This window comes from Otolemur garnettii, unplaced genomic scaffold (genome assembly GCF_000181295.1).
Source record: "Otolemur garnettii isolate 467f Iridium unplaced genomic scaffold, OtoGar3 scaffold00043, whole genome shotgun sequence".
Taxonomy (NCBI): domain Eukaryota; kingdom Metazoa; phylum Chordata; class Mammalia; order Primates; family Galagidae; genus Otolemur; species Otolemur garnettii.
This window is the reverse complement of record NW_003852438.1, coordinates 6,707,786-6,727,615: the sequence shown is the minus strand read 5'-3', so window position 1 is coordinate 6,727,615 and position 19,830 is coordinate 6,707,786. Positions and strand designations below refer to the sequence as shown.

General features: G+C 46.5%; 1 protein-coding gene across 2 annotated transcripts; it reads left to right on the top strand.

The window, feature by feature from the left end:
• The first annotated feature begins 4,852 nt into the window (after positions 1-4,852).
• Positions 4,853-19,492, top strand: KRT72 (keratin 72). Of its 2 annotated transcripts, XM_003790411.2 has the most exons (9): positions 4,853-5,280; positions 7,106-7,320; positions 12,945-13,005; positions 13,390-13,485; positions 14,233-14,397; positions 15,087-15,212; positions 17,552-17,772; positions 18,415-18,449; positions 19,245-19,492. In XM_003790411.2, the coding sequence occupies exons 1-9, from the start codon at positions 4,855-4,857 to the stop codon at positions 19,433-19,435; spliced, it is 1,536 nt and encodes a 511-aa protein (XP_003790459.1). In that variant the 5' UTR covers positions 4,853-4,854; the 3' UTR covers positions 19,436-19,492. The 2 variants fall into 2 exon arrangements, with proteins under 2 accessions (XP_003790459.1, XP_012660973.1); XM_012805519.1 differs by lacking the exon at positions 15,087-15,212 and having other exon boundaries at positions 4,855-5,280; positions 19,245-19,435.
• Positions 19,493-19,830: the final 338 nt, after the last annotated feature.

The following is a 19,830-nucleotide window of genomic DNA, read 5'->3' as shown; positions in this document are numbered from 1 at the left end:
ACTGCAGTAGGTGAGATATCAGCAGCAAAAGAAGTCACAGAGGCAGCACAGAGTGAGGACCTTCAGGGGGTCAGGGAAGGTCACAATGGAAGCAATGTGTGGAGAGATGTTAGAGGATGGATAGGAATTTACTAAGTGGACAGGAGTGGGAAGTCAGCCTTGTAGTGAGGCGCTAGCAGGGTAAAAATAGGTTTCTGTTGCTGTGGTGTGAAGTGTAGGGCTGAAGGGGGGTCAGTAGATCATGAGGGAGGGTGCAGTGGCACTTGGAGTCGGGGAGATGGGCAGCAGCCATCCAGAGAGGCCCTTTTGCATCAGCTAAGAGCTGAGATTTTATCCCCTAGAGCTCCCTTGGGTGTCAGATGGACTCTGAGTCAGGAAGACTCTGCCACTCTGTGACACAGGCAAGGTACTTCTGTTCCATAAGCCTCAGTTTCCTCACCTGTAAAATCGGGCTAAAATGGGAGTTACCTCATAAAGTTGTCATGAGAATTAAATCGAATGAAGTCATGTATGAGAATTGTTCACTTCGGTGCCTGGCACATGGAAAGTGCTCCATAAATGGTGGCTCTTAATATGACTAGGTATAAATTATTCTTTTAAGGACCTTAAGTGAGAAGGGAAGAAGAAAAGGTCTACTAGTGATCAGAAGATTATTTTGATGAACGTGAACTTAAAAAGTGCTGGCTATGAAGAGATATTTCTGCCATCAAACTTCTATGCTTGGATCCATAGAATGAACACTGACAGCTTCAGTGGACCCTCCCTGAAACCTGAGCAGCTTAGCATGACAGAGATGTAGTCCTTCCTCACAGTCCAGGATGGGTTAGGGCAGCTGTCCCAAATGGTTCCCCCAAGGGGTGTCTCAAGGACCTAGGCTCTCCTGTCTTGTAGCCCTGCCACTCGGGACATAAGACCTCCAAGGTCATTGAGACAGGGGAAAAGAGATGGAGGTGGCACAGGGGCTGCTTACTGCCCCCTTGGAGGGACATGCCTCAATGCCACTCACATGCCCTATGCCCTTATTTTTCAAGGTTATACCCTTCTTTGGAAATAAGCTGGTGTTTATTTATTATAACAATAAAACATTTATTTATTATAACAATGATATACATATAATCAACTTAAGGAGGTTTCAATTTTGACACATATACATACTGTGCTTTGAACTTCTTTTGAAAATAATTTAGTTGGTGATCTTTAAAAATGTTTGAGGCATGCCTAAGATCCTCTCATGGTGCACCAGTGTGCCATGGCACACCCTTTGAAAATCACCGTCCTAAGTCCCAAAAGAACTGCAAAGGAGGCTGGGAAATGAGGAGCAAAGAGAGGATGTTTGGTGAGCTCTGGCGGTCTCTTCCTTGGTCTAGATACCTGATGCCAGGCCTAGGCTAGTATGACATTGGCACAAGCTCTCCTGAGTTCATGCAGACAACCTCCCTTTGGTTTTGACAATACAACTCGAGCAGCTGCCGTGAACTAGATCAGCCTGCATACTATATTTTGGTCTACTTTATGTTTTTAAGGAAATATTGTAAGTCTGTTTGGATTTGGGAAATTCAAGTCTATTTAGTGGTGAAGGGGAGATACTTTGTTCAGTGTTTCTTAGATCACACTCCCTCAAACTCTGGTTCCCATATTTGGCTAAAAAGAGGGCTCTGTGGTCTATAACAGGTTTGGAAAACCCTGAGTTTTTGTGTGTGTTCTGAAACTTTGTTTTGGATACTAGAATCAGCCTTCCTCCTTTTTTCTAGATTTTTGAGGAAAAAACTTACTTATAAAAATATTATTTGCTTATTAGAAAATTCAGAAATATTCAGAGGTAGAAAAAGCCCCATGATGCATAACCCCACCTCTCAGCCAACATGTGTGAAAAACATTAAGTTTTGTATCACCCTTTGGCACAATAGAAAGCATTTTGTATTTTGTTGTTGTTGTGATTGTGGTTTAACATCCATCCATTTATTTATTTAATAGACTTTATTTTTTAGAGCAGTCTTAGGTTTATGACAAAATTGAGTAGACGGTATCGAGATTTCCCACATACCCTGTCGCCACACATGCACAGCCCCCCTGGCTTAGCAACAGAGTAGTACATTTCTTACAAATGATGAACTTATGTTGGACACATTATTATCACCCAAAGTCCATAGTTTACATTAGGATTCACCCTTGGTGTTACATATACCATAGGTTTGCACAAAAGTGTAATGGCATGGACCTGCCATCCTGGTCCTGTACAGAGTAGTTCACTGTTCTGGCACTAAGTGTTAATGGATCTAGAAAGTCCTGCAAAAAGATACCTGTTAAACTTTTTTTTTTTAAACCCAGCACAGATTCCATCCTTGTGCTTCTTCTCCATATGATATCTATTATTTTCTTAAGAACTGGTGTTATAGGGCATAAGAGACCTGGTTTAACCAGTGACACATTTGCAAGTCCTGGTTTAGAGTGGCTTCATCCATCTTATGTGAAGAGCTCTGGTTTCCAAGGGTGACATCCCTGGCCTCATCTACCAATGTGGGGGTTGTTTTAACCCAAGAACTAATAGCAGAGATGGTCACCAGGGCCTGAGGTGATACTGTAAGCTGCTGTCAGAGACAGAAGCACTGAGAACCCCTCCTCCCAGGCCTCTGCCACCTTTGATCTGCTCACCTCTGAAATCCGCATGTGTCACTTCTGTCTCCTCCTGATCTGTGATAAAGGTGATCCAGGGTTGAGGCATTTCTGATTCATCCAGTCAGTCAATCCCTCATGGGAAGATAGGAAAAGGTCATCTTACTGATTCCCTAGCCCTGGGCAGAAGAGCCCTGGTCCCAGAGGGATAGGTGTTTCAGCTCTTTAGAAAGTTTCCAGAGAAAAGGTGATTTTGAAGACACTATTTGTAAGCCAATCTTACATAAGACTTCACCGTTCTCAATTTAAATCCTTGCATTTTTATTCTCTCTCTCTCTCTCTTTTTTTTTTTTTTTTGAGACAGATTCTTACTATGTTGCCCTCGCTAGAGTGCTGTGGCTTCATAGCTCACAGCAACCTCAAACTCTTGGGCTTAAGTGATTCTCTTTCCTCAGCCTCCCAAGCAGCTGGGACTATAGGTGCCCGCCATGCCTGTATTTCTATTGCATTTCTATTCTCAGTAGCCAGAATTAATAAACTCTTTCCTGTACTTGTGGGGAAAAAATGGGCTAAAATTATGGAGCAGGCGGGTGAAGAATCTCATGAAATAATGAAAAGCGTAACCTAGAGCTTCTGGAAGGGCCTACGGGTCACCTAGCCACACCGACATTGCCCCTTCCCTCTCCAGAGGGAGTGGACTATAGCCTCTCCTCTGAGGCAGCTCGAGTCCACTCTCTTCCCCACCCAGGACACCCTAGACGCCCCTATCTGTTCATCTGTGTCTGGCGCCATTGCCACCACTCACCAAGGCCCTCATACCTGTGGGGCAAACACCTTGGCTGTTATTATGCCCTGTGGTTGGCCCAGTGGAGGGTGTGTCAGCCAATTACCCTCAGGTACCATTTGGGCACCCCTTTAGGTCTCCAAGGGGAGTCCAGGCTCCAGGGTACATCTGAGGGAACCTGTCTGTTTCACAGTGATCTTGAATGTCCCTGGTGCCAAGGCCTGGGCTGGGTGCTGGGGCAGTAGGGGAAGGAAGGGTTGATACCAGGGGCCCTGTCAGTCTGATGGAGGAAATGGGACCCCCAAGACTTAGCTGGACCAAGAAAATAACAGCAATGAAACAATCCCACCTGGGTGCCAGAGGAACAGGAAGGCTGTCTCAGAGAAGCCTTGAAGACAACTCAAGTTGGGGAAAAGGCCCCTCAATCCGGATCCACTGTAGAAGGAGCCTCCTGAGCTTGGACTCTCGTCACTGGTTTCTGATGTGAGGAGTCTTCCCATCCCTCTTGACCTGTTATTGATAATTGGTCACATCTTGATGCCGAACTAGCGATGACAGCATAGCAAATGTCCTGTTCAGAGGTTTTTTGGATTAGATAAGTGAGTCTCTTCTCCTACTAAAAAGGAAACTAAAACAAAAGCAACAAAAGCTCACCTTCTAAACCAGGCCTGAAGCCTTCCTGTGTCACCTCCCACGTCATCCTCCCTCCTTCCCAGCTCTCCCCAACTCTTAATGCAGAAAGGCTTTTCTGGAGAAACCTTTTAGCTCTGGCCCAAAGTCACCCTCCAGGACTTGTGACCAGAGGCTTCACTCGCCTTAAGTCTGCCACAGTGTCCTGCTTGCCCCAACAGACTGAGACAGCAGGTGTGGGCCAAGTCTCCTCTCTTTGAACTTCCTTCTTGGTACACAGGACAGAGATATCCTCATCTGGAAGCCCGGGGAGGCAGGAGGGGACAGGCTAAGGATAAATCTCTGGAATACTCTTGACCTGGTCATGCATTTCTGAAACAGAACTGGCCTGGACACAGGTTCCTCACACTCCCTCCGCAGACGCACTCCGAGGGGCCAGACCCACTGCAAGTTCCCACCAGCCATCTTAACAGTGATAATACCAATAATTGCAGGGCAGCGAGGGGAGATAAAGTGGCCAAATTATTATAATGCTGGAGGTGAGCAAAGCAAATGCTGGGTTCTGGGCCATTTTATAGGGAGTCCCGGGGAGTTCAGGGAAGAAGAGACAAAAATCTTGGAGCATGGATGGTAATTTCCCAAATGGAGAACCTGAGAGCCCGCCCCCTCCCCCCGCAGTGATCTAAAGGGTATGCCGTCATGCAAATTATGCTGATTCCAGCAGGTGCCCATCCTATTTAAGGGGTGAGTGGCGGAGGGTGTGGAGCCATCTGCACCCCTGTCCTGACTCCCGCACAGCCAGCCGCCCGACCTTGCCCGTGCCAGCCATGAGCCGCCAGTTGGCCCACTACCCCAGCAGGGAGCGCCTGGGCTTCAGCGGCTGCTCGGCGGTCCTCTCAGGCCGTCTCTGCAGCAGCTCCGCTTCCTTCAGGACAGGGGTCAAGGGCTCAGCTACCTTTGGCAGCAAGAGCCTCTTCAGCCTGGGGGGTGGCCGGCGCCTGGCGCTCAGCGCTGCGGCGGGGCGAGGTTGCGGCCGCCTGGGCGGCTTCGTGGGCACCGTCTTTGGCAGCGCTGGGCTGGGACCCGTGTGTCCATCCGTGTGCCCGCCGGGGGGCATCCCTCAGGTCACCGTCAACAAGAGCCTCCTAGCCCCTCTCAACGTGGAGCTGGACCCCGACATCCAGAAGGTGCGCGCCCAGGAGCGGGAGCAGATCAAGGCTCTGAACAACAAGTTCGCCTCCTTCATCGACAAGGTGGGTCCTCCAGCGTCTGCCCGTCCCTGCAGGGCACCCCAGTTTGGTCGGGGAACTGGCTGTGCCACTGACCAGCTGTGTGGGAACTTGGGTGAGTTATACCCTCTCTGAGCCTTCCTTCCTCACCTATAAGATAGGCACAGTGGTGGTTCTTCCCCCAGTGGGTTGTGACGAGGATTGATTGTGATGTTTCTAAGGTGCTTAAAACAGTGCCTGGCGCAGACTTCCGATAAATGGGAGCTTTGTTCTTCCCTGTGAGATAAGACAGCAGAAGGGAGGTGTGCCTCAGGAGCCATAAAATGGGCTGTTTGAGGCTCCCAATGTCAGAGAAGGAGATGGGGACAGACGATCAGACCAGGAGCCCTAGAGGGACACAAACCAGGGAATGTCCTACGAGTGGTGCTTGGTGGATGGAAGGACTTGGGAGGCAGGGAGTAGGTGTGTACACCAAGCAGATGAGAGAAAAGGGCCGGAGGGTGAGCGGAGGAGAGATTTGGAAAGAGGACGCCTCAAGCAAGTGTGTGCTTGGGTGGCGTCCAGAAATTGGGGTAATAGGGAAGATGTCTGGAGAGCCCCAGGCAGTGACCCTGGGGAATAGGGAGGGAACAAGGCATGGACTTCTTCTTGTCTCTACCTGGCCTGAAGTCTAGACCGTGAGTGACAAGGGGACATAATAATAACAGTAGCTGACATTTATGAAGACATTTCTCAACACCTGGAGCTGTCCAGCTGATTCTAACTTCTCAATGCATACTCCATGACTCCTTGCAGACAAGGAACCTAAGAACCGGAAGGCTAGGAGACATGCCCACACTGATAGGACAGTTGATGGAGGATGGCCCGACTCCCCACTGTGCTAGGGAAGAGGAAGTGGGTGGCTGGAGGGGAGCGGCCATGGGTGGAACAAACACAGAGAGTGCTCTGCAGGAGGGGCATCGAGTCTTCCTGCTGGTTCTGTTGTTCCCTCGCATGTTTCCTTCCGTCCTGCAGGCTAAGAGAGGGGAGGATGCTGGGGAGTGGCAGATGGCCTGGTTAGTTTTTCCAAAAATGTGAAACCTTTGGTCAAGTATGAAGGAAATTTGTGAAGAGGTGACAATCTGTTTTGAGCAAGAAAGAAACAAGGAGCGATTTAGGCTACACAACAGCAAGAATGTCCTTACCACCACCATGATTTTCCAGGGTCATTCCCCAGGCACTGTTTCTCCCATACTTCCCATTTCCCTTTATGCAGAAAACACTCTCAGCATTTATAGCCAGGAAGCCACCGCAGTCCCTGGAACACTCACAGAGGGGCAGGCAGAGGCAGATGATGTCACTGCTTAAGCCCGCTTTTGGGTTTCTTTTATTTATTTACTTATTTATTTATTTCTGAGATAGAGTCTTACTATGTAGCCCTTGGTAGCTCACAGCAACCCCTAACTCTTGGGCTTAAGCAATTCTCTTGCCTCAGCCTCCCAAATAGCTAGGACTGCAGGTGCCTGCCACAATGCCTGGATGTTTTTTGTTGCAGTTGTCATTGTTGTTTAGCTGGCCTGGGTTGGGTTCCAACCCACCACCTCTAGTGTATGTGGCTGGCGCCCTAGCTGCTGAGCTACAGGCGCCAAGCCCAAGTTTCTTTTAGACTGCATCTTAGTTCTTACCTTGGAGACAGGAGTGAGCATGTTCCCCTGGCCGAATCCAACCTCAGACAAGCCTTGCTCCTCCCACCCCCTACCCCCACCCACCGCCACCCCGGGATGGCTACTTCTCATTTCTGGGACCCTCTCCTCACCTTTGAGAGGCAGCAGCATGAGAACTCTGGGCCATGGCCACTGTTGTGTTCCAGGTGCGCTTCCTGGAGCAGCAGAACCAGGTGCTGGAGACCAAGTGGAACCTCCTGCAGCAGCTGGACCTGAACAACTGCAGGAACAACCTGGAGCCCATCCTTGAGAGCTACATCAGTGGCCTGCGGAAGCAGCTGGAGACGCTGTCGGGGGACAGGGTGAGGCTCGACTCGGAGCTGAGGAACATGCAGGATTTGGTGGAGGACTACAAAAAGAGGTGAGTGGGAAGCTGAGAATACACCCCGGAGGGTCTGATCACAGAGGAGGTTTTGATTAGGAGCTAGCATTTTGCCTTCTTAAAGCCTTTGCTGATACCATAGCTATTTCCTTTCCCACAGGGGAAGGAGGCCCATCCTGATAGAATGGGACTTAGGAGGAGAACAGATCTACTACAAATGGTGCTTCAGATTGCCTAGGACAGCGGTTCTCAACCTGTGGGTCGCGACACCTTTGTAACAATGATGATACATCGTGGCATTAGAAAGGTTGAGAACCACAGGCCTAGGAGATGTGTGCTCAGTTTCTAGCACTGAAAAATGGAGGAATGAGGGAAGGAGAATTGTCTCGAAACCACATGGACAATCCAGTGACTTAATAGTTCTTCCTGTGGGGTTTCCCTTGGAAATTCCCAGAATGTCAGACACCCCCAATCCCAGAACAGATTTTAAAGTTAAGCAAAAATGAAGTTTTAAAACTTACTCCTGTACCACTGAATCCTACTCTTAAAAAGGACAATTAAGAATGTGTTTGGAACCAGAGATCGTGTCTTACTCCTGGTTCAGCCAAATATGAGAGTAAGAAATCTAGGCTCAGTGTGACCTGGTATTTTAGAAGTTTGCTTCCAGAGGCCAGGATTCCTCAGGATAGATGACTTCTTCCACAGTTGAAGTGGGTGGAGTTAGTGAGACCGGAGTTCTTTCTCTTGTTCCACATTTAGTCTGCCTGTCCATCCCCATTCTGAAGTCCCTACAGAGCAGAACTCTTACTGAGCCCCTCGTGGGAATCCTGAGGGAAGAGGAGTCAGGGTCCCTGACCTCAGAGAACACACAGATTTGGGGACAGGTTTTTTTTTTTTTTTTTTTTTGAGACAGAGCCTCAAGCTGTCCCCCTGGGTAGAGTGCCGTGGTGTTACAGCTCACAGCAACCTCCAACTCCTGGGCTCAAGCGAGTCTCCTGCCTCCGCCTCCCAAGTAGCTGGAACCACAGGCGCCCGCCACAACGCCCGGCTATTTTTTGGTTGCAGCCGTCATTGTTGTTTGGCGGGTCCGGGCTGGGGATTCGAACCCGCCACCTTAGGTGTACGTGGCTGGCGCCTTAGCCGGTTGAGCTATAGGCGCCGAGCCTGGGGACAGGTTTAAAGAGCGCGTTCAGGTAGCCACCAATCAGTGGAAGTGAACACAGTGGAATGAAGGTGAGAGTTGGAGCCCACGTGGAGTGAGCAGGGTCTGGAAAGAACAAGGGGCTGCCAGGCACAGTCCAGACATCCAGGTGGAGGAATCCAGGGGCTGGGCTGTCTCTGAGAAAGCTTCAGTGGTTCAGAATCACCACTCACTAGTTGAGCAACCGTAGGCGAATCTCTTGATCGTCTGTGAACTTCAGTTTCAATATTTATGAAATTCAAATACCGATTCCTGCCTTGCTATCTAAAAAACTGCTGAGAGGGTGATTGTGTTAACAGCTCTTAAAAGAATCAAAGGGTTGCACGAACGTCAGGCATTACAGCCCTGATGTCAGAAGTCTTAGAGTTGAATCCTAGCTTCATTAATAATAAGCATTATGACTTTGAACAAATATTTTAATATCTTTTGCTTCATTTATAAAGCTGGGATAATAACCAAACCTACCTCATGGGACTGCTGTGGAAATTAAACAAAATAATATATGTGAAGAATTAGCACGATGGTTAGCATGTGATAAGGAGTAAAATGAATATTGGCGGCATTTATTATGATTATTTTGAATCTCTTCCACTTGTGGGTCCTCATGCAGCTTTTCTTGTATCTCTTTTATGATATATCATAAAAGATCCAAATCATTACTTTAATCATCATTTAATCATACTTAAGCTATAATTTTTAGTAATTTCCCTTCATCTTAAACTGTGAGTTTCTAGAAGACACACACAGTGTCCCTTAAGCATCATTGTACAGACCGAAGTTTTTTCTTATAGATTCTCTAAAATAATTTTAAAATTCCTCACAGTGGCTGGGTGAAGTGCACTTTGGGAGGCAGAGGTGGGTGGGTCCCCTGAGCTCAGGAGTCCAAGACCAGCCTGAGCAAGAGCAAGACCCCATCTCTAAAACTAACCAGGTGTTGCGGGGGGCACCTGTAGTCCCAGCGACTTGGGAGGCTGAGGCAAGAGGATTGCTTGAGCCCAAAAGATTGAGGTTGTTGTGAGCTGTGATGCCACAGCACTCTACTGAGGGCAACAAAGCAAGACTCTGTCTCAAAAAAGAAAACAAAAACAAAAACAACAGCAAAGAAAACTCCTCCCAATTAAAACATTTCTCAATTACAACATTAACATCTAAAAATTTTTCTCATAAATTTAAATAGTTGCAAGGAGGTCATTTCAAGCATATTATGTATATTTCCATTTAAAATTATAATAGCTACATCACTCATTTAAATACATTCAATTGCATCTAGGTGCTATGGCAGGTTAGTAGCCGTCTTTTTTCATTTAAGAAGTTGATGAACAAGCTCTGCTTTAGAAACCACAAGTTTTACCTTGATCCTTTTCCCATTCAAACTCAAATTTTCACACCACTTTCCCCACATAATTTTATCCAAATGTAATGTATGTTTTATGCCTCTAGCCTCTGACTAATCATCTTAGCTACCACAAAATATACATGTATCTTGAAATTGTGAGGTCATAAATTCTTAAATGTTTCAAGGTTCATTCTGGGGTGAGTTATCCAAACAACAAAATGGGTTACTAATTTTGTTAAATAAGTTTAAAAAATAAAAAATACAGAATAATTCTGGAAATGCATTTCTTAATGTGTTGAATGGGACAGACTCAACCGGCTTAGTTACCTGTGTATGAATAATGATTCTTGTTACTCTGAGATAAGACTCTAGTCCTATGGGTGCTTTTTTTTTTTTGTATTCTTTGGTAAATGCTGGTAGAGTTTACTCATATAAATAAATGTTGATGGAAGGTGTTTTGCAACTGTTTGCAACTCAGTTCTCTGAATGCTTTCCCAGTGTTTCTAACTTTTTCTTTCTTCCATAGCACTCGCTGTTTTCTGACCTACCATGTAATTGAGTTCTGTGTTGTGTCTGTCGTCTCCCTCTGCACCATCAGGGCTGGCATATTTGTTTGTTTTGTTCACTTGGTTATCCCAAATGCCCACAAAGTATCCTACCCTCAACATACACTTCCATAGGTGAATGCTTACATGTCATTACAAGTCACATAATGAGATATTAAAGATCATTTTGAATACTCTGTCAGCTGATAATGCAGGTTCTTTTTTCTTTTTATGGAAGCAAATTTTAAAACCACCTGATGTGCAAAAAAAGATGTTTTTTCCTAGTCAATAAAGTCATTCACCTTCCATATTTCTGGAAAAATTTTCAATAAAGTTTTACTAAGACTAATCAAATGACCACTGTCCCTTGGGGGCACCATGTTTAATCCAGTAAATCAGAAAAGACTGATGACATACAAACATTATTAGTATTCAGTGCATAGTTACTAATTCTTTATTTTTTAAAAATGTGACTCTATTTAATGTTTTTATACATGTGTAATCCCCCGCCACACGTACACACACACACACACACACACACACACACATGTTTGAAACTTGGGAGCTGTAGATTTAGCTCATTCAATTTATGGAACATATCTATCATCTAGCTTCAGTGGAAAAGCCAGTTTTTGTGATCATACAGAGAAATGAATTGTTTCTTATTAGAGAAAGTCTGACTTCACTTCTAAATTCAAATAAAAGTATAAACATGTATTTGGGGCACTATTGTAAAATCCACTTGGCAAGACACTAAGGAATCTATCTTGTACAGTATATTACTAAAAACATTCAAGATTAAAATGATATAGATTTAATATAACTAATATGTCTATGTTATAAAATAACATAAATATGCATTTTTTGTAGTTTAACTTTTATTCATTCCAATGTAATTTAAAAATTATAAGTTATTTATAAAGCCAATAGTATCATTATAGTACCATTTCTCTTTGTAAATGTGTGTATGTGTACACATTTGAGGCCCTTGCCCTCGATGTGTGTATGTGTATATTGAACTCCAGTGTTTGATCTCTAGAAGTAGATAATATAAAATTTGTAACTAATGTTATTGATTTTGATAGCTATCTTGATCACATATTTTCTATGAATTTTAGCAAATATAAAGATATAAACCAATTGGCCTGGTAGCTAGTACATGCTTTTATGTTTATTAAGAGAAGGTATACATTATTAAACATTTGATAAGATAGTGTGAGATAAAGATTGACTATAATAGAAAAATGACATGATTTGATAAAAAGGTTTCAGTTACCTAACACAAGAAATCTTAGATAAATGATATAAACTGTGCTCCGTGTGTTTTACCCAGTATAACCAGAAAAATCTGGCAGGCTCAGAAAACTTGCCGTTCACATTTTAAATAACTTATTTCATTAACCTGTACTGTCCTGCTTCAGCCATTCAGCAGTGCTTTTTGTTGGGGAGGGAGCTTCTAGGAATGAGCAAAGAGCTAAAAAGAATTGCTTATGTTTAAGTATATAGAAAAGTGGCATTTTCTAGCAAGAATGATCTCTTATTTTTCACTTTTTATTATAGTAAAATACTCATGACATAAAATTTACCTTCTTCACCATTTTATAAGTGTATAGACATGAAACACATGTCTAATAGTGTAAAGCTGTCACCACTATCCCCCTCCAACACTCTTCCCATCCTGGGAAACTGCAACTCTACACCCATTAAACACTAACTCCCCATCCCTCCAATCAGCATTCTGCTTTCTGTCTCTGTGAAGTTGACTACTCTAAGTACCTCGTGTAAGTGGAATCATTCAACATTTGCCTTTTTGTGACTGACTTAAGTCACTTAGCAAAATGTCCTCAAGGATCATATATGTTGTCTCATGTTGCAGAATTTCCTTTCTTTTTAAGTCTGAGTAATATTCCATTGTGTGTGTGTGTGTGTGTGTGTGTGTGTACACACAGTGTTTTGCTTATCTATTCAGCATTAATTTCTTACCAATGCACTATGTTTTGTAATATATTCTTTGACAATAGTAAGGGACATAAGAGGTGAGCTCTTTAAATAAAAAGATCAATACCCTTACCTCCCCAGTCTATAATACATCTGTATGAAGAACACCCTGATTCCATCCAAACCTTTGTTTCTTAACTTTGTTTCACCTGGAGCAGAAATATACATAAGAAGCAGGTATAACATGTAGTTTGAAGACGAGAATAGTGATTTTGTTGAGTGCCTGAGAGGTTTTTGCACCCTGAACCATTGCCCGTGTTGGGGGTGGGGGTGCTGTCCTGTGATGGTGTGGGAGGGGCTGTGACAGGGAGGTGGTACAGTAGGATCTGCCTGACACGTTGACCACAGGTCTTTCTAAGGCAGATACATTTTAGGGCAGATTACACAGGAACTAAGGAGCTGGAAATGGATTTCTTTAAACTTGTCCTTTTCTGAATCCCCTTTAGGAAGGTTATATGTGCCCCAGGGGTACACATGTTTAGTCTGAAGACCCCTACCCTGCAGCTCATGGCACAGAGATGATCACTAGCTGCTCTGTGAGTGTTTACAGAACTCATTTATCTTAATGTCTTGCCCCATGCAGGTACGAGGTGGAGATTAACAGACGCACAGCTGCTGAGAATGAGTTTGTGGTGCTCAAGAAGGTGAGAGGGATGCAAGAGGGGCTGGAAGGATCCTAGAGGGCTCCTGATTGCCTGGCACAGAGATGTTTCTAGGATGAGGACAGGGACCCGTGGGTCACTCAGTCCCTTGGGCATAGGCAATGGAGGTTCTAATTTTTTGGCTCCTCCCTGCAAATCTCTAGCCTAACATGCACGCTGCTCCCAGAATTTGCCAGTTTAAAATCTAAACATTTTGCTATACTTCTGGTGTTTCCATTGTACCACACATCACTTGGTTTGCTCTCAGGGACTGAGCCCCTCGTGAAGCTTGGGATAAGGAGAGTGGAGAGCCAGGGTTCCCTGTAGCAGGAAGGGAGCAAAAGGTGGCTCCTTTGGGGGCAGACTTGACTGTCATGTGTTCCCCAGGATGTGGATGCTGCCTACATGAACAAAGTTGAGCTTCAGGCCAAGGTGGACTCCTTGACAGAAGAGATTAAATTCTTGAAGTGCCTCCATGAAGGGGTAAGACTTTTCTGACCTCTCTGCGAGGCCTTCCTCTTCCTCTCTTGTAAGTGGCTTGACCCTTGCCCTGGATGGTTGTGTGGACCAAGAGTTGGGAAATGTTTTAACCGAGTGAAACTAGTAGGTGCTGAGCAGTGAGCTAGGCTTTGCAGAGACCAAAAAGGAGAAGAAATTACTTCAGTTCTCCAGGACTCACAGCCTGGAAGAAAAACACCATGGAGCTGAGTTTTGGGAGAACTGAGGAGGGAATGATGATTTCTGCCAGGGCCATCAGGAATAATTCCTGGAGAAAGAGGAAGAGAAGGAAGAAGAATATTTTAAGGGTGCTGAGAAGGGGAGAAAAGTGAATACCCAGGATCTTGAACTGTGCAAAGGACTAGGGCCATGGAATGGGTAGAGGCCTTCCACAGAGAAGGGGGAGGTGGCTGGGGACACCCTAGGAGCCTCCACATGACATAGAGAGGTCAGACTTGATCTTGTAGTGGGGGATGCCAAGGCTAGTTTGAGGGCTAGAATTTAGAAAGGGGTAGGAGCTGTCCTGTGTGCACGATGGGCAGGGGAGTCTCACTGTCTGGGGCTGAGAGCCCAAGGTACCCATCCACATGCCTGGCAGGCACTGATCTTGACTCAGAGTTCAGATGCCAGGGAAGGGCAGAATGGGACAGTGAGGAATTTTCCCAGGGAGGGTCAGAACTGGTGTCTCATGGGGTCCCCGTAACTAGATCCCCTCATCCAAATGTCCCCTAGGAGATTGCTCAGATCCAGTCTCACATCAGTGACACATCTGTTATCCTGTCCATGGACAATAATCGGGACCTGGACCTGGACAGCATCATTGCTGAGGTCCGCACCCAGTATGAGGAGATTGCCTTGAAGAGCAAGGCCGAGGCAGAGGCACTGTACCAGACCAAGGTGGGTTGGGTGCCAGGCATCCATCTGTGTTCCTGTGTGCTTGTGTGTTCATACAGTTGTGTGTGCATGCATGCATGTGTCCCTTTGTGCTTGTGTGTGTGTGCGGTTGTATGTGCTTGGATGGTGTCTGTGTGCTTGGGTGTGTGTACATTTACATGTGCGTGCATGGATATGCATGCATGCATTTGTTTTTGGACTAAGCAGAGACTTCTTTTGTCTTGGAGTCGAGACTTGTGGGAATGCCTCTTGTGGTTTAGGGAGACAAGCCACAGTCTTGGTTGTGGGACATATGTGAGACTTGGCCTTTATCCTGCCACAGCCCTTCAGCAGAGACCATGCCAGACATAACCCTGATAGGATTCTGACACAGTTTCTGTGGGTAATACATATATCTTGGTTTTCTTTCATGTGTCCAACTTTAGCAAAATGAAAATAGGAAAATCAAACTCCACCAAGGCTCTCATGTTTGATAACCTGAGGATCTTATTGAACTAGAGCAGGGACCTTTCAATTTAGAAGAAAAGGATTGTTTCTCTCTCTTCCCAACCTCTCCCTTTGCCTCTTTGACTGGTGCCTGCACTGTGTGAATATCGAGAAGGGTAGATGATCATCCTGCCTGTGCTGAATACTCTTAAGGAGGTGAATTCTAAACTGTCCTGTGCTGTTCTTCTCTTGTCATTCAACCTCAGATCCAGGAGCTGCAGGTCACAGCAGGACAGCATGGAGATGACCTTAAGTTCACTAAGGCTGAGATCTCTGAGCTCAACCGTCTGATCCAGAGGATCCGCTCAGAAATAGGGAGTGTGAAGAAACAGGTGGGTTTCATGGGATGAATCAACTAACAGGTTCTGAGCACCAATCTAGACAAGACCAAACATGGACAAAGGGCAGGACACATTTCCTCTGTAGGATGTGGTGTTTATAATTCCTCAGAAAAGAAGAATTGGAGCACACATAGAGGGTGAAGCTGTTTACACAGTACACTCAGTAAATGTTCCAGGAGTCTGGAGGGGTGACAGGTGAATGAGGACCCAGGGAAGCTTTCCATATGAGGGTGGGATTACATGGGGCTGGCCACCAACAATGAAAGAGGGCTGTTCATGGCATGGTTGTGTGTGTAAATGAGTAGAAGGGCCTGCCATAGGTGAGGGTGGCAGGGAGCAGAGGATGCCACTGGTTAGGAACCAGTGGATTATGGATGGCCCAGCAGTGGAACTCAGATCTGAGCCAGAAGGTAGAGGGAGGTGTTGGCATGTTTTAAATGGTGATTATTTGTTGGAGAAAAGAGAATCCAGCAGTGGACTTTAGAACAGAGTGGAGAAGGAATAGCCTCCCAGCCTAGACTCCCACCTGCACTCACCTGGGGGCCTTCCCCTGTGGTTGCGCTAGGGAAAGGGCACTGCACTGAGGTACCTGTCTCTGGGAGGTCACATCCATACAACTATCTCTGTTTGGAGCAAGCAAACCTGTGAGTTTCCAGAGTTTGTGGAGGCAATGTGAGGATTCAAGGCTCTCTGTTCCTAGGCAGGTCAAATTGCCCATCTCTTCATCCTCCCCTGCACTCGCACTCCTCACTCTGCATGTGCACACACATACACACACATGCCCCTTCGCTGTGCAGTGGGCTCGTGGTAGTGGGAAGAAGAAAGGCCCACATTATATAAGAACTTAAGGTGTTTTTTAAAATCAAGATTTGATAAATGCAAGAAAAACTCAGTGTGTGAAGCCTCCCTCACATTGGATCACAGTGTTTAACTGATAGAATGCTACATGGGGTTCTTACCAGAAAGAGACATTTTGTGATCAGGATGTGCATGGTTTGGCAGGTAGGGAAGACCTCCTCTGTGGGGACCGTGGGGTCCTTGTGATGCTCAGTCCCCATTGCACTCTTGCTGGGGGACCCTTGGCCAATGAACGAGCTTTCCTGCTCTTCTGGCCTCCTCCATGAAGAAGGAGCCCACAGCCTCACATGCAGAGTCTCTTGGCATTTGGTGTCCCCAGAATCCATGTGATATTTGTTTCAAAGGATTTCACATCCTCTCAACTCACATCAATTCAAAAGACCCAAAGAGCCAAGCTTTTGGTGCCCTCATGATCACCCTGGGGGATCTTGGCCAGTGAAAAAGAACAGAAGACAGTTCCACTGAATTCAGGTGACAGTATTTATTGTCATTTCCCTGAATGATTCAACCTATCAGTCTCAAGAATGTGATGTGGTTTTCTGTGGTCAGACAACTGGGTCCCCTTGAGTCCTAGGCTTTTCCTTGGGGATACAACACCCACCCAAGACATGGTGGGTGTTGGCACTGCTGTGTCCTGCCTGGGTGAAAAGGGTGGTGCCAGCCGGACAGCATTCTAGAATTCTAGTTGGTGTTGGGATCAGCTACTTTCCTTTATGTGAAGCAAACTTAACTTCACAGAAAGGGGGGCCCCGGGAAGAGCAGCCCAGGGCTTAGATCCCACCAAAACCTTAGCTGAGTGACTGTAACACACACTCAGACTAAAAGGCTCGAGCCACCTGGGAGCTTCCATGTGCAGGCAAGCTCACAGCCCCCTGTGAAGTTTCCTCCAGGAAGGCACAGTTTCCCCTAACTGCAGGTGCTTGTAAGCTGGGAAAACCGGTTAATTATGGGAAAGTATCTCTGAAGCCTGTTGCCTTTTAGCATGATTCTTTGTGAGGTTTTAGGGCATAAGTGTGGCAGGTTTATTGGACAGACATTTTATTAATTGGAACTTCAATAGCCCTCATTTTCTTTTATAAGATCTCCTTATAGCCTGTACCTTGCAGAACTGAATTGAATTTAGCTACCCGGACACTTTCCCCATGGTTGGCATGCAAATTTTACAGCAGGTATTTCAGACCAGTAGGGAAAGGGCAGGTCCCACATGCCCAGGCAGCCCACCTTGTTAGTGCCTGTTCCCTCCTCTCTTCCAGGGGGAGATTTTCTAACCTTCGATGCTGAGGCATTAGCCAGGGGAATGGTATCTGGAGTCAGGGGAAGGACAGAGTCATCTCTAGTGATGACCCAGGTTAGATAAGCCAGGTGGATCTCAAGGCATTTGCTCTCAGCCAGGACCAAATGAGGGGAGGTTGTCTGAGCAAGATCTCAGAACTGGGCTCTAACTCAAAGTGCTGAATCCATTTGCCCTTCAGTGTGCCAACCTGGAAACAGCCATTGCTGATGCTGAGCAGCGGGGGGACTGTGCCCTCAAGGACGCTCGGGCCAAGCTGGATGAGCTGGAGGCCGCCCTGCACCAGGCCAAGGAGGAGCTGGCACGGATGCTGCGGGAGTATCAGGAGCTCATGAGCCTGAAGCTGGCCCTGGATGTGGAGATCGCCACCTACAGGAAGCTGCTGGAGGGCGAGGAGTGCAGGTGGGCGGGGACAGACACCTATTGTCTGGGGCAGTTTTCTCTCAACTCTGGTAGGAAGCCCAAAGACAAAACCTTTCGTCCTATTTAGATCCTACTGAAGTAAAAATCAGGCGGCAAATGGGCTTGCCACATTGTTAGGAAGGCCTTTGTTAGACAGCAAGAAGGATCAAGGTATAAAAACCTTGAAGAGGTCGTGGGAGAGGGAGTATTAATATCCTTCTCCAATATTTGAGAGACAGAGAATCCAGACACAAAATCCTCGGCCGTCATGGTGTGTTCTGGTGGGTGGATGGGGGAGAGGAAAAATGGTCTTCAAGAGCCTTCTAAATTCAAGGTTGCTCTGACAAAACTGGTGCTCAGTGAGTATATGAGCTCATACTTCTTAATTGTCTAAGAGCAAGGGCATAACTGAAGGAGGTGGAGGCACAATCACCTCATGTAGCAGACAGTCTCAAAGGCTCTTTGTTGGAGAGTTGACTTCCTGTAGCAGAATTTTCATCTCAAGTCCCCCTGGGACGGAAGGAGGCTGGTTTAGGGCTGGGGGCATGTTCTGAGAGGAGGGGCTTTTTCACAGAGGAGACTCCCAGGATAGATGTGGTGATTGTTTATGGAGGATTTACCTGCTTTCTTTTCCCTCTTCAGGATGTCTGGTGAATACCCAAATTCTGTGAGCATCTGTAAGTACCCGCAGATCTCAGTTCTGCCCCTGGTGATCTTGCCAGAAGCCTAAAGTCCTCTAATTCCATGACACAAAAGAGGAATCAGAGCCCAGACAGTGTTCAGGGAAGACTTAAGGGCAGAAAGAAGGAGCTGGCTTTAGCAACCAAGGGGAAGCAATGGATAGAGAATAGTATTGTGGAATACAGAAGCACAGCTTGCAGAAAGAGCAAATGATACCCGCCAGGCATAAGAAAGATGCTTAGTGACAACATCATTTTTCTATTGGGGTATGACCAAAATAAAGGCCCTAGATTCCAGCAAGATGGGTTGGGGTGCAGGAAGGGAGAATGATGGGAGACAGCTAAGCTCACTTTCTCCAGGTTTAAAGGCTGGAGCGTGTAGGGAGGTGCTACATGGCTGGGGATGGTGGCTCCCAGCATCCCCTTTCCTCCTAGCAGCAGCATTGGAAGTCCCCACTGATGTCCTTTCTTCATTTGGTCCTGCCTGCCCATGGGGACATCCACTGATACAATTGTTGTCTGTTAAGAGCTTGAATTCTGACATATTTAATAGACTGACACAGACTCGTAGGAAAAGATCAAATGCACAGGGTTAAGTGCAGGAAAGATGAAGCCACATATGATTAGCACTGATAAACATCTCTTAGTAAACTAAAAACTCACAGCAGGGAGGCTCTGTCTCAACATGAAGCCACTTCAGGGGAGAGAGTGGAGTGAGTGGCCCAGATGCCCCAGGAGGGCTGGCATGGCATGCAGGGCTGAATGGGGCCGGGGCTTCTCTCCCCATCACAGCTGTCATCAGCAGCACAGGTGCTGGAGCAGGAGGTGCTGGCTTCAGCATGGGCTTTGGGGCCTCAAGCGGTTACAGCTATAAACCTGCGGCAGCAGATGTCAAGACAAAAGGCAGCTGTGGCAGTGAGTTCAAGGATCCCCTTGCCAAAACCTCAGGCAGCAGCTGTGCCACCAAAAAGGCCTCCAGATGATGGACACAGCCAGCAACATGAGCAGAAGGCGCAGAAGCCATCCCTCTCCTCCCACTCCTTCCCTGGAGCCCCTTTTCAAGTCAAGAAGTGCTTTGTCCATAACCACAATCCCACCTCCTCTTCTTGTCCTTGGTGGGGTGACACTCTGACATGGGGAGTCCAGACATGGGCTCTCTCTGTGGCCTCTTTCTTTGTCACCTTTCACTGCCACTGCCCCAGAGGCAGACACCACACACACACCCAGGATGTTGCCCTCTTACCTTTCCCAGGCCTTCACTGCCAAAGGACCCTCTGCCCTCTGGTTGGGATTATGTCTAGCTCTCTGCTTCTCCTGAAATAAATAATCGATGCTGTCTGGTTCTCAGTGTGGACTGTTGCCCAGGACATCACCATCT